Source organism: Vidua chalybeata, chromosome 1, assembly GCF_026979565.1.
Source record: "Vidua chalybeata isolate OUT-0048 chromosome 1, bVidCha1 merged haplotype, whole genome shotgun sequence".
NCBI lineage: Eukaryota > Metazoa > Chordata > Aves > Passeriformes > Viduidae > Vidua > Vidua chalybeata.
Genome location: NC_071530.1, coordinates 152905198 through 152918517, shown reverse-complemented (window position 1 = coordinate 152918517; position 13320 = coordinate 152905198). Strand labels below are relative to the sequence as shown.

At 49.6% G+C, this 13320-nt stretch overlaps 1 protein-coding gene across 3 annotated transcripts in view; it reads left to right on the top strand.

Moving 5' to 3' along the window:
- The window catches only part of HSF1 (heat shock transcription factor 1), a 70738-nt gene that overhangs the window by 34741 nt on the left and 22677 nt on the right, over nt 1–13320 (top strand). For all 3 annotated transcript variants that reach the window (XM_053953462.1, XM_053953482.1, XM_053953472.1), the window contains 4 exons: nt 727–802; nt 4333–4394; nt 6686–6779; nt 11608–11756. In XM_053953462.1, coding sequence (XP_053809437.1) covers nt 727–802; nt 4333–4394; nt 6686–6779; nt 11608–11756 — 381 coding nt within the window. The remainder of the gene's footprint in view (nt 1–726; nt 803–4332; nt 4395–6685; nt 6780–11607; nt 11757–13320) is intronic.

Here is a 13320-nt window from a genome sequence, read left to right as displayed (position 1 = left end):
ATTTGGGGTTTCCTGGTTTAGGGGATTCCTGGATTTGGGGATTCCTGGATTTGGGATTTCCTGGTTTAGGGGATTCCTGGATTTGGGGTGTCCTGAGTTTGGGGTTTCCTGGATTTTTCCCATGGAATGTTTTCCCAGGGTTTTCTCCCTATTTCCTATGGAATATTTTCCCCATTTCCCTGGAATGTTTTCCCCATTTCCCCCTGGAATTTTTCCCCCATTTCCCTGGATTTTATTCCCATTTCCCATGGAATATTTTCCCCATGGAATTTTCTCCCCATTTCCCACACAAACTTCCCCCGCTTCCCTGTGGAATTTCCCCATTTCCCCATGGAATTTTCCCCTCATTTCCCTGGAATATTTTCCCCATTTCCCACAGAAATTTCCCCCGCTTCCCTATGGAATTTCCCCATTTCCCCATGGAATTTTCCCCCTGTTCCCTTGGAAAAATTTCCCCATTTCCCATGGAATTTTTCCCCATTTCCCTGGATTTCATTCCCATTTCCCATGGAATATTTTCCCCATGGAATTTTCTCCCCATTTCCCACACAAACTTCCCCCGCTTCCCTGTGGAATTTCCCCAATTCCCCATGGAATTTTCCCCCCATTCCCTTGGAAAAATTTCCCCATTTCCCATGGAATTTTCTCCCCATTTCCCTGGAATTTCCCCCCCGTTTTCCCTGGGATTTCCCTGGAATTTTTGATGGAATTCTGTGTTCCCGGCAGCGAGAACGAGGCTCTGTGGCGGGAGGTGGCCAGCCTGCGCCAGAAGCACGCGCAGCAGCAGAAGGTCGTCAACAAGGTAATTCCCACTTTTCCTGCGCAATTCCCACTTTTCCAGGGGTAATTCCCACTTTTCCAGGGGTAATTCCCACTTTTCCTGGGGTAATTCCCACTTTTCCTGCGGAATTCCCACTTTTCCTGGGGGTAATTCCCACTTTTCCTGCGCAATTCCCACTTTTCCAGGGGTAATTCCCACTTTTCCTGGGGTAATTCCCACTTTTCCTGCGGAATTCCCACATTTCCTGGGGTAATTCCCACATTTCCTGGGGTAATTCCCACTTTTCCTGCGGAATTCCCACTTTTCCTGGGGAATTCCCACTTTTCCTGGGGTAATTCCCACATTTCCAGGGGTAATTCCCAAATTTCCTGGGGTAATTCCCAGATTTCTGGGGGTAATTCCCGGATTTCTGGGGGAAATTCCCAAATTTCTGGAGGCAGTTCCCAAATTTCATGGGGTAGTTCCCAGATTTCCGGTGGTAATTCCCAAATTTCCAGGGGTAATTCCCACATTTCCTGGGGAATTCCCAAATTTCCAGGGGAATTCCCAAATTTCCAGGGGAATTCCCACATTTTCGGGGGAATTCCCAAATTTCCTGGGGAATTCCCACATTTCCTGGGGAATTCCAACATTTCCTGGGGTAATTCCCACTTTTCCTGGGGAATTCCCAAATTTCCAGGGGAATTCCCACATTTTCGGGGGAATTCCCACATTTCCTGGGGAATTCCCACATTTCCAGGGGAATTCCAACATTTCCTGGGGTAATTCCCACTTTTCCTGGGGAATTCCCACTTTTCCCGGGGTAATTCCCAAATTTCCTGGGGAATTCCCACTTTTCCTGGGGGTAATTCCCAAATTTCCTGGGGAATTCCCACTTTTCCTGGGGAATTCCCGGATTTCCTGGGGGTAATTCCCGGATTTCCAGGGGTAATTCCCACTTTTCCTGCGGAATTCCCACTTTTCCTGGGGTAATTCCCACTTTTCCCGGGGTAATTCCCAAATTTCCTGGGGTAATTCCCAGATTTCTGGGGGTAATTCCCGGATTTCTGGGGGAAATTCCCAAATTTCTGGAGGCAGTTCCCAAATTTCTTGGGGTAGTTCCCAGATTTCCTGGGGAATTCCCAGATTTCCGGGGGTAATTCCCAAATTTCCAGGGGTAATTCCCACATTTCCTGGGGAATTCCCAAATTTCCAGGGGAATTCCCACATTTTCGGGGGAATTCCCAAATTTCCAGGGGAATTCCAACATTTCCTGGGGTAATTCCCACTTTTCCTGGGGAATTCCCACTTTTCCTGGGGGTAATTCCCAAATTTCCTGGGGAATTCCCACTTTTCCTGGGGTAATTCCCGAATTTCTGGGGGTAATTCCCGGATTTCTGGGGGAAATACCCAAATTTCTGGAGGTAGTTCCCACATTTCCTGGATAATTCCCAGATTTCCGGGGGTAATTCCCACATTTCCAGGGGTAATTCCCACTTTTCCTGGGGAATTCCAACATTTCCTGGGGTAATTCCCACTTTTCCTGGGGAATTCCCACTTTTCCCGGGGTAATTCCCAAATTTCCTGGGGAATTCCCACTTTTCCTGGGGAATTCCCGGATTTCCTGGGGGTAATTCCCGGATTTCCAGGGGTAATTCCCAGATTTCCAGGGGTAATTCCCACTTTTCCTGCGGAATTCCCACTTTTCCAGGCGTAATTCCCACTTTTCCTGCGGAATTCCCACTTTTCCTGGGGTAATTCCCACTTTTCCTGGGGAATTCCCACTTTTCCTGGGGAATTCCCACATTTCCTGGGGTAATTCCCACATTTCCAGGGGTAATTCCCAAATTTCCTGGGGTAATTCCATTCTTCCCATTTTTCCCAGGTTCTTTTCCAGTTCTTCCCAGTTTTCTCCCCCAGTTTTTCCCAGTTCTTCCCAGTTTTCCCCCTCTGTTTTTCCCATTTTTTTCCCAGTTCCCCCCCCAGTTCTCCCAGTCTTTCCCAATTTTTCCCAGTTCTTCCCAGTTTTCCCCCCAATTTTTCCCAGTTTTCCCCAGGTTTTTTTTCCCAGTTTTTCCCCGCCCATTTCTCCCAGTTTTTCCCAATATTTTCCCCGTTCTTCCCAGTTTCCCCCACCAAGTTTTCCCCCCCAATTTTTCCTATTTTTCCCAGTTTTTCCCCATTTTTTTTCCATTCTTCCCATTTTTCCCAGGTTCTTTTCCAGTTCTTCCCAGTTTTCCCCCCAATTTTTCCCAGTTTTCCCCAGGTTTTTTTTTCCCAGTTTTTCCCCCCCAGTTCTCCCAGTTTTTCCCAATTTTTCCCAGTTTTCCCCAGGTTTTTTTTTCCCAGTTTTTCCCCCCCAGTTCTCCCAGTTTTTCCCAATTTTTCCCAGTTTTCCCCAGTTTCCCCTCCAAGTTCCCCCCCCCAATTTTTCCCAGTTTTCCCAGGTTCTTTCCCAGTTCTTCCCAGTTTCCCCCCCAATTTTTCCAGTTTTTCCCATTTTCCCCCTCAGTTTTTCCCAATTCTTCCCAGTTTCCCCCCACCCAGTTCTCCCCATTTTTCCCAGTTCTTCCCAGTTTTCCCCCCAAGTTTTTCCTCCCAATTTTTCCCAATTTTCCCCAATTTTTCCCAGTTTCCCCCCCCCAGTTCTTCCCAGTTTTCCCCCTCTGTTTTTCCCATTTTTTCCCAGTGTTTCCCCCCAGTTCTCGCAGTCTTTCCCAATTTTTCCCAGTTCTTCCCATTTTTCCCCCTCAGGTTTTCCCAATTTTTCCCAGTTTCCCCCCCCAGTTCTTCCCAGTTTTCCCCCTCAGGTTTTCCCATTTTTCCCCATTTTTCCCCCATTTTCCCCAGGTTCTTTTCCAGTTTTTCCCAATTTTTCCCAGTTTCCCCCCCTCCAGTTCTCCCAGTTCTTCCCAATTTTTCCCAGTTCTTCCCATTTTTCCCAATTTTTCCCAGTTCTTCCCAGTTTTCCCCCTCAGTTTTTCCCATTTTTTCCCATGAGTTTCCCTCCCCAATTCTCCCAGGTTTTCCCAATTTTTCCCAGTTTTTCCCAGTTTTCCCCAGTTTTTTTTCCCAATTTTTCCCTGTTTCCCCCCCCCAGTTCTCCCAGTTTTTCCCAGTTTTTCCCAGTTCTTCCCAGTTTTCCCCCTCTGTTTTTCCCATTTTTTCCCATGAGTTTCCCTCCCCAGTTCTCCCAGTTTTTCCCAATTTTTCCCAGTTCTTCCCAGTTTTCCCCAGGTTTTTTTTTCCCCAGTTTTTCCCTGTTTCCCCCCCACCAGTTCTCCCAGTTTTTCCCATTTTTTTCCCAGTTTTCCCCCTCAGTTTTCCCCATTTTTTTCCCATGAGTTTCCCTCCCCAATTCTCCCAGTTTTTCCCAATTTTTCCCTGTTTTTCCCAGTTTTCCCCAGGTTTTTTTTCCCAATTTTTCCCCCCAGTTTTTCCCAGTTCTTCCCAGTTTTCCCCCTCTGTTTTTCCCATTTTTTCCCATGAGTTTCCCTCCCCAGTTCTCCCAGTTTTTCCCAGTTTTTTTTTCCCGTTTTTCCTGACTCCTTTTCCCTCTTTTCTCTCGGCAGCTGATCCAGTTCCTGATCTCCCTGGTGCAATCCAACCGGATCCTGGGCGTCAAGAGGAAAATGTGAGAGAAATTCCCAAAATCCCACGGAAATTCGGGATCAGGACCCCCCTGGGGGGGAGCCCCAAATCCCAAAAAATCCCCGGGAAGGGGCCGGGCTGGGATTTGGGGATTTGGGATAAAGGGAATTCCTTGAGTTCCCATTTTTCCTGGAAAAATGGGAGCTGCTGGCATTCCCAAATATCCGAAAATCCCGGAATTGTGGGGTCAGGTGGGGTTGGGGGGGGGGGATTTTGGGATCTTCCCATTCCAGGGATGGAGCAACCCCTGGAATTCTCTGGGAATTCCATCCCAAAATTCCATAAATCCATTCCCAAACCCCGCTCTCCTGGAAAAATCCCTGGGAAAAAACTCTGAAAAAACCTTGGAAAAACCTGGGAGAAACCCTAAAAAAAAAAACAAAACCCTGGAAAATATCCTGGAAAACCCCTGGAAAAATCCTGGAAAAAAAACCTGGAAAAATCCTGGAATAGCCCTGGAAAATCTCGAGAAAACCCCCGGGAAAAACTTTTGGAAAAACCCTTGGAAAAATCCTAAAACCCCTGGAAAAAATCCTGGAAAACCCCTGGGAAAATCCTGGAAAAACCCTGGAAAAATCCTTGAAACCTCTGGAAAAACCCTGGAAAAATCCTGGAATAGCCCTGGAAAATCTCAAGGGGAAAAAACCCTGAAAACCTCTGGAAAAACCCCTGGAAAAATCCTGAAAAAATCCTGGAAAAACCCAGAAAAAAAATGGAAAAACTGCTGGAAAAAGCCCTGGAAAAAAAACCCTGGAAAAAATCCTGGAAAACCCCTGGAAAAAAATCCAGGAAAAACCCTGGAAAAACCTCTGGAATTCCCAAAATTTTCCCGCCCATTCCCAATCCCGGCTCCCTCCTCCCTTGGGAAAATCCGGGAAATGTCCCAGGAAAAATTCCCAAATTTCCTGGGGAAAATTCCCAAATTTCCAGAACCCATTCCCGAATTTCCAGGGTAATTCCCAAATTCCCCAGGGGTAATTCCCAGATTCCCAGGGAAACTCCCAGATTTCCAGAGCCCATTCCCAGTTTTCCCAGGGGAAATTCCCAAATTTCCTGAGGGTAAATCCCAAATTTCCCGGAGAATTCCCAAATTTCCTGGAGAATTCCCGAATTCCCTGGGGGTAATTCCCAGATTTCCCAGGGAAATTCCCAAATTTTTCCCGGGGGTAATTCCCAAATTTCCAGGGGGTAACTCCCAAATTTCCAGAACTCATTCCCGAATTTCCAGGGGAATTCCCAAATTTCCAGAGCCCATTCCCAAATTCCCTGGAGAATTACCAAATTCCCTGGGGGTAATTCCCAGATTTCCAGGGGACATTCCCAGATTTCCCAGGGGTAATTCCCAGATTTTCTCGAGAATTCCCAAATTTCCAGAATTCCAGGGGAGATTCCCAGATTTCCCAGGGGTAATTCCCAAATTTCCAGGGCTAATTCACAAATTCCCATGGGAAATTCCCAGATTTCCTGGGGGTAATTCCCAGATTCCCAGGGAAATTCCCAAATTTCCATGAGAATTCCCAAATTTCCTGAGGGTAAATCCCAAATTTCCCCGTGGTCATTCCCAGATTTCCGGGTGGTAATTCCCAAATTTCCAGAGCCCATTCCCAAATTTCCTGAGGGTAAATCCCAAATTTCCCTGGGGTTATTCCCAAATTTTCAGGGAAATTCTCAAATTCCCTGAGGGTAATTCCCAAATTTCCCTGGGGGTAATTCCCAAATTCCCAGGGGTAATTCCCAGATTTCCAGGGAAATCCCCAAATTTCCATGAGAATTCCCAAATTTTGCAGGGGTAATTCCCAGATTTCCCAGGGCTAATTCCCAGATTTCCGGGGGGTAATTCCCAAATTTCCATGAGAATTCCCAAATTCCCTGAGGGTAAATCCCAAATTTCCCCGGGGGTAATTCCCAGATTTCCCAGGGGTAATTCCCAAATTTCCATGAGAAGTCCCAAATTTCTCGAGGGTAATTCCCTGATTTCCAGGGAAATTCCCAAATTTCCTTGAGAATTCCCAAATTTCCTGAGGGTAAATCCCAAATTTCCCCGTGGTCATTCCCAGATTTCCGGGTGGTAATTCCCAAATTTCCCAAATTTCCTGAGGGTAAATCCCAAATTCCCCTGGGGGTAATTCCCAGATTTCTGGGGGAAATTCCCAGATTTCTGGGGGAAATTCCCGAATTTTTCCCGGGAAATCTGGGCTGGGACCGGGGGGATCCCGGTGCCGGTGCCGATCCCGGGGGTTTTTCCCGGTGTTTTTTTTTTTTTGGGAATTGCAGCCCCCTGATGCTGAACGACGGCGGCTCCGCACATTCCATGCCCAAGTACAGCCGGCCCTATTCCCTGGAGCACTGCGGGAATTCCGCCTTCGCCGTGAGTGACGGCCCGGGAAAACGGGAATGGGATTGGGAAAAACGGGATTGGGAAAAACGGGATTGGGAAAATGGGATTGGGATTGGGATAAACGGGATTGGGAAAATGGGATTGGGAAAAATGGGATTGGGATTGGGAAAAACGGGAATGGGAAAACGGGATTGGGAAAAATGGGACTGGGAAAAATGGGATTGGGAAAAATGGGATTGGGATTGGGAAAAACGGGATTGGGAAAATGGGATTGGGATTGGGATAAACGGGATTGGGAAAATGGGATTGGGAAAAATGGGATTGGGATTGGGAAAAACGGGAATGGGAAAAATGGGATTGGGATTGGGGAAAATGGGATTGGGGAAAACGGGATTGGGAAAAATGGGATTGGGATTGGGGTTTATTGGGAATTCCCTGGAGCACTGCGGGAATTCCGCCTTCGCCGTGAGTGACGGCCCGGAAAAACGGGAATGGGAAAACGGGAATGGGAAAAATGGGATTGGGATTGGGATAAACGGGATTGGGAAAAATGGGATTGGGATTGGGAAAAACGGGATTGGGAAAATGGGATTGGGATTGGGAAAAACGGGATTGGGAAAATGGGATTGGGAAAAATGGGATTGGGATTGGGAAAAACGGGAATGGGAAAACGGGATTGGGAAAAATGGGACTGGGAAAAATGGGATTGGGAAAAATGGGATTGGGATTGGGATAAACGGGAATGGGAAAAATGGGATTGGGAATGGGAAAAATGGGATTGGGATTGGGAAAAACGGGAATGGGAAAAATGGGATTGGGATTGGGATAAACGGGAATGGGGAAAATGGGATTGATTGGGGTTTATTGGGAATTCCCTGGAGCACTGCGGGAACTCCGCCTTCGCCGTGAGTGAAACCCCGGGAAAACGGGATTGGGAAAAATGGGATTGGGAAAAATGGGATTGGGAAAAATGGGATTGGGAAAAACGGGATTGGGAAAATGGGATTGGGATTGGGATAAACGGGATTGGGAAAATGGGATTGGGAAAAATGGGATTGGGATTGGGAAAAACGGGAATGGGAAAACGGGATTGGGAAAAATGGGACTGGGAAAAATGGGATTGGGAAAAATGGGATTGGGATTGGGAAAAACGGGATTGGGAAAATGGGATTGGGATTGGGATAAACGGGATTGGGAAAATGGGATTGGGAAAAATGGGATTGGGATTGGGAAAAACGGGAATGGGAAAACGGGATTGGGAAAAATGGGACTGGGAAAAATGGGATTGGGAAAAATGGGATTGGGATTGGGAAAAACGGGAATGGGAAAACGGGATTGATTGGGGTTTATTGGGAATTCCCTGGAGCACTGCGGGAATTCCGCCTTCGCTGTGAGTGACGGCCCGGGAAAATGGGAATGGGAAAATGGGATTGGGAAAATGGGATTGGGAAAATGGGAATGGGAAAAATGGGATTGGGATTGGGGAAAATGGGATTGGGAAAAACGGGATTGGGAAAAATGGGATTGGGATTGGGGTTTATTGGGAATTCCCTGGAGCACTGCGGGAATTCCGCCTTCGCCGTGAGTGACGGCCCGGAAAAACGGGATTGGGAAAACGGGAATGGGAAAAATGGGATTGGGATTGGGATAAACGGGATTGGGAAAAATGGGATTGGGATTGGGAAAAACGGGATTGGGAAAATGGGATTGGGATTGGGATAAACGGGAATGGGAAAAATGGGATTGGGATAAACGGGATTGGGAAAATGGGATTGGGAAAAATGGGATTGGGATTGGGAAAAACGGGAATGGGAAAACGGGATTGGGAAAAATGGGACTGGGAAAAATGGGATTGGGAAAATGGGATTGGGATTGGGATAAACGGGAATGGGAAAAATGGGATTGGGAATGGGAAAAATGGGATTGGGATTGGGAAAAACGGGAATGGGAAAAATGGGATTGGGATTGGGATAAACGGGAATGAGGAAAATGGGATTGATTGGGATTGGGGTTTCTTGGGAATTCCCTGGAGCACTGCGGGAACTCCGCCTTCGCCGTGAGTGACAGCCCGGAAAAACGGGATTGGGAAAAATGGGATTGGGAAAAACGGGATTGGGATTGGGAAAAACGGGATTGGGAAAATGGGATTGGGATTGGGATAAACGGGAATGAGGAAAATGGGATTGATTGGGATTGGGGTTTCTTGGGAATTCCCTGGAGCACTGCGGGAACTCCGCCTTCGCCGTGAGTGAAACCCCGGGAAAACGGGAATGGGAAAAATGGGATTGGGAAAAATGGGATTGGGAAAAATGGGATTGGGAAAAACAGGATTGGGAAAATGGGATTGGGATTGGGATAAACGGGATTGGGAAAATGGGATTGGGAAAAATGGGATTGGGATTGGGAAAAACGGGATTGGGAAAATGGGATTGATTGGGGTTTATTGGGAATTCCCTGGAGCACTGCGGGAATTCCGCCTTCGCCGTGAGTGAAACCCCGGGAAAACGGGATTGGGAAAAACGGGATTGGGAAAAATGGGATTGGGATTGGGAAAAATGGGATTGGGATTGGGATAAACGGGAATGGGGAAAATGGGATTGATTGGGGTTTATTGGGAATTCCCTGGAGCACTGCGGGAATTCCGCCTTCGCCGTGAGTGACAGCCCGGAAAAACGGGATTGGGAAAAATGGGATTGGGAAAAATGGGATTGGGAAAATGGGATTGGGAAAAATGGGATTGGGATTGGGAAAAACGGGATTGGGAAAATGGGATTGGGAAAAATGGGATTGGGATTGGGATAAACGGGAATGGGAAAAATGGGATTGGGAATGGGAAAAATGGGATTGGGATTGGGAAAAACGGGATTGGGAAAAATGGGATTGATTGGGATTGGGGTTTCTTGGGAATTCCCTGGAGCACTGCGGGAATTCCGCCTTCGCCGTGAGTGACGGCCCGGGAAAACGGGATTGGGAAAAATGGGATTGGGAAAATGGGATTGGGAAAAACGGGATTGGGAAAATGGGATTGGGAAAAACGAGATTGGGAAAAATGGGATTGATTGGGGTTTATTGGGAATTCCCTGGAGCACTGCGGGAATTCCGCCTTCGCCGTGAGCGACAGCCCGGAAAAACGGGAATGGGATTGGGAAAAATGGGATTGGGATAAATGGGATTGGGAAAAATGGGATTGGGAAAAATGGGATTGGGATTGGGAAAAATGGGAATGGGAAAAATGGGATTGGGATTGGGAAAAATGGGATTGGGAAAATGGGATTGGGAAAAATGGGATTGGGATTGGGAAAAATGGGATTGGGAAAATGGGATTGGGAAAAACGAGATTGGGAAAAATGGGATTGATTGGGGTTTCTTGGGAATTCCCTGGAGCACTGTGGGAATTCCGCCTTCGCCGTGAGCGACAGCCCGGGAAAACGGGATTGGGAAAAATGGGATTGGGGTTTATTTGGAATGGGATTTATTGGGAATTCCGTGTTCACATGAGTGATCCCGAAAAATGAGATTGGGATTGGAAAAAATGGGATTGGGATTGGGGAAAATGGGATTTATTTATTAAAAAATGAGATTTGTGGGATGTGTGGAATTGGGATTTATTGGGATTGGGATTTATTTGGAATGGATTTGGAATGGGATTGGTGGGATTGGGATTGATTGGGATTGATTGGGAATTCCCTGGAGCACTGCGGGAATTCCCCCTACACCGTGAGGAGAGACCCCGAGAAATGGGATTTATTTATAAAAAGTGGGATTTGTGGGAATGGGATCAGGGCTGGGATTTGTGGGAATGGGATTTGTGGGAATGGGATTTGAGGGAATGGGATCAGGGCTGGGATTTGTGGGAATGGGATTTGTGGGAATGGGATTCATTGGGATTGGGATTTGTGGGAATGGGATTTGAGGGAATGGGATCAGGGCTGGGATTTGTGGGAATGGGATTTGTGGGAATGGGATGAGGGCTGGGATTTCTGGGAATGGGATTTGAGGGAATGGGATCAGGGCTGGGATTTGTGGGAATGGGATTTGTGGGAATGGGATCAGGGCTGGGATTTGTGGGAATGGGATTTGAGGGAATGGGATCAGGGCTGGGATTTGTGGGAATGGGATTTGAGGGAATGGGATCAGGGCTGGGATTTGTGGGAATGGGATTTGTGGGAATGGGATGAGGGCTGGGATTTCTGGGAATGGGATTTGAGGGAATGGGATCAGGGCTGGGATTTCTGGGAATGGGATTTGTGGGAATGGGATCAGGGCTGGGATTTCTGGGAATGGGGTGGGAGCCGGGATCTGTGGGATTTTATCTGCTCGCAATTTCGGGATTCCTCCCCTCCTTTGGCCCTGCTTTTCCCGGGAATTCTGGGATCCCATCCCTGCTTTTCCCGGGAATTCCGGTGCCATTCCCTTTGCCATTCCCGCTGTTCCCTCTGGAATTCCCGTTGCGGTTCCCGGTGCCGTTCCCGGTGCCGTTCCCGGCGCCATTCCCTTTGCCATTCCCGCTGTTCCCTCTGGAATTCCCGGTGGGGTTCCCGTTGCCGTTCCCGTTGCCGTTCCCGGTGCGGTTCCCGGCGCCATTCCCGCTGTTCCCTCTGGAATTCCCGGTGCCATTCCCTTTGCCATTCCCGCTGTTCCCTCTGGAATTCCCGTTGCCGTTCCCGCTGTTCCCTCTGGAATTCCCGGTGCCATTCCCTTTGCCATTCCCGCTGTTCCCTCTGGAATTCCCGTTGCGGTTCCCGTTGCCGTTCCCTCTGGAATTCCCGGCGCCATTCCCGGTGCTGTTCCCGGTGCCATTCCCGCTGTTCCCTCTGGAATTCCCGGCGCCATTCCCGGTGCTGTTCCGCTCCCGCAGGCGGCGCCTGCGGCGCGCTCGGGCCCGGCGCTGCTCCCGGCGGATCCCGGCCCCCCCCGCGGCCCCGCCCGCGCCATCGCTGACGTCATCGCTGACGTCACCGTCACCGAGCTGCCCCCGGCCAGCCCCGAGGGCTCCCCCGACGGCAGGTGGGGACGGAATTCCCGGGATTCCCCGGGAGCGGGATTGCCGGGATTCCCAAAATTCCCTGGGAGTGGGATTGGTGGGATTCCCGGGATTCCCCGGGAGCGGGATTGCCGGGATTCCCAAAATTCCCCGGGAGCGGGATTGGTGGGATTCCCGGGATTCCCCGGGAGCGGGATTGCCGGGATTCCCAAAATTCCCTGGGAGTGGGATTGGTGGGATTCCCAAAATTCCCCGGGAGCGGGATTGGTGGGATTCCCGGGATTCCCTGGGAATGGGATTGATGGGATTCCCAAAATTCCCTGGGAGCGGGATTGATGGGATTCCCAAAATTCCCTGGGAGTGGGATTGGTGGGATTCCCGGGATTCCCCGGGAGCGGGATTGGTGGGATTCCCAAAATTCCCCGGGAGCGGGATTGATGGGATTCTCAAAATTCCCTGGGAGTGGGATTGATGGGATTCCGAAATTCCCTGGGAGCGGGATTGATGGGATTCCCAGGATTCCCGGGGTTCCCCGGGAGCGGGATTGGTGGGATTCCCGGGATTCCCTGGGAGTGGGATTGGTGGGATTCCCGGGATTCCCTGGGAGCGGGATTGCCGGGATTCCCAAAATTCCCTGTGAATGGGATTGGTGGGATTCCCAAAATTCCCCGGGAGCAGGATTGATGGGATTCCCAAAATTCCCTGGGAGCGGGATTGGTGGGATTCCCAAAATTCCCTGGGAGCGGGATTGATGGGATTCCCAAAATTCCCCGGGAGCGGGATTGATGGGATTCCCAAAATTCCCTGGGAGCGGGATTGGTGGGATTCCCAAAATTCCCTGGGAGCGGGATTGGTGGGATTCCCGGGATTCCCTGGGAATGGGATTGATGGGATTCCCAAAATTCCCTGGGAGCGGGATTGGTGGGATTCCCGGGATTCCCCGGGAGCGGGATTGCCGGGATTCCCAAAATTCCCTGGGAGTGGGATTGGTGGGATTCCCAAAATTCCCCGGGAGCGGGATTGGTGGGATTCCCGGGATTCCCTGGGAGCGGGATTGCCGGGATTCCCAAAATTCCCTGTGAATGGGATTGGTGGGATTCCCAAAATTCCCCGGGAGCAGGATTGATGGGATTCCCAAAATTCCCTGGGAGCGGGATTGGTGGGATTCCCAAAATTCCCTGGGAGCGGGATTGATGGGATTCCCAAAATTCCCCGGGAGCGGGATTGATGGGATTCCCAAAATTCCCTGGGAGCGGGATTGGTGGGATTCCCAAAATTCCCTGGGAGCGGGATTGGTGGGATTCCCGGGATTCCCTGGGAATGGGATTGATGGGATTCCCAAAATTCCCTGGGAGCGGGATTGGTGGGATTCCCGGGATTCCCCGGGAGCGGGATTGCCGGGATTCCCAAAATTCCCTGGGAGTGGGATTGGTGGGATTCCCAAAATTCCCCGGGAGCGGGATTGGTGGGATTCCCGGGATTCCCTGGGAGCGGGATTGGTGGGATTCCCAAAATTCCCTGGGAGTGGGATTGGTGGGATTCCCAAAATTCCCTGGGAGTGGGATTGGTGGGAATCCCGGGATTCCC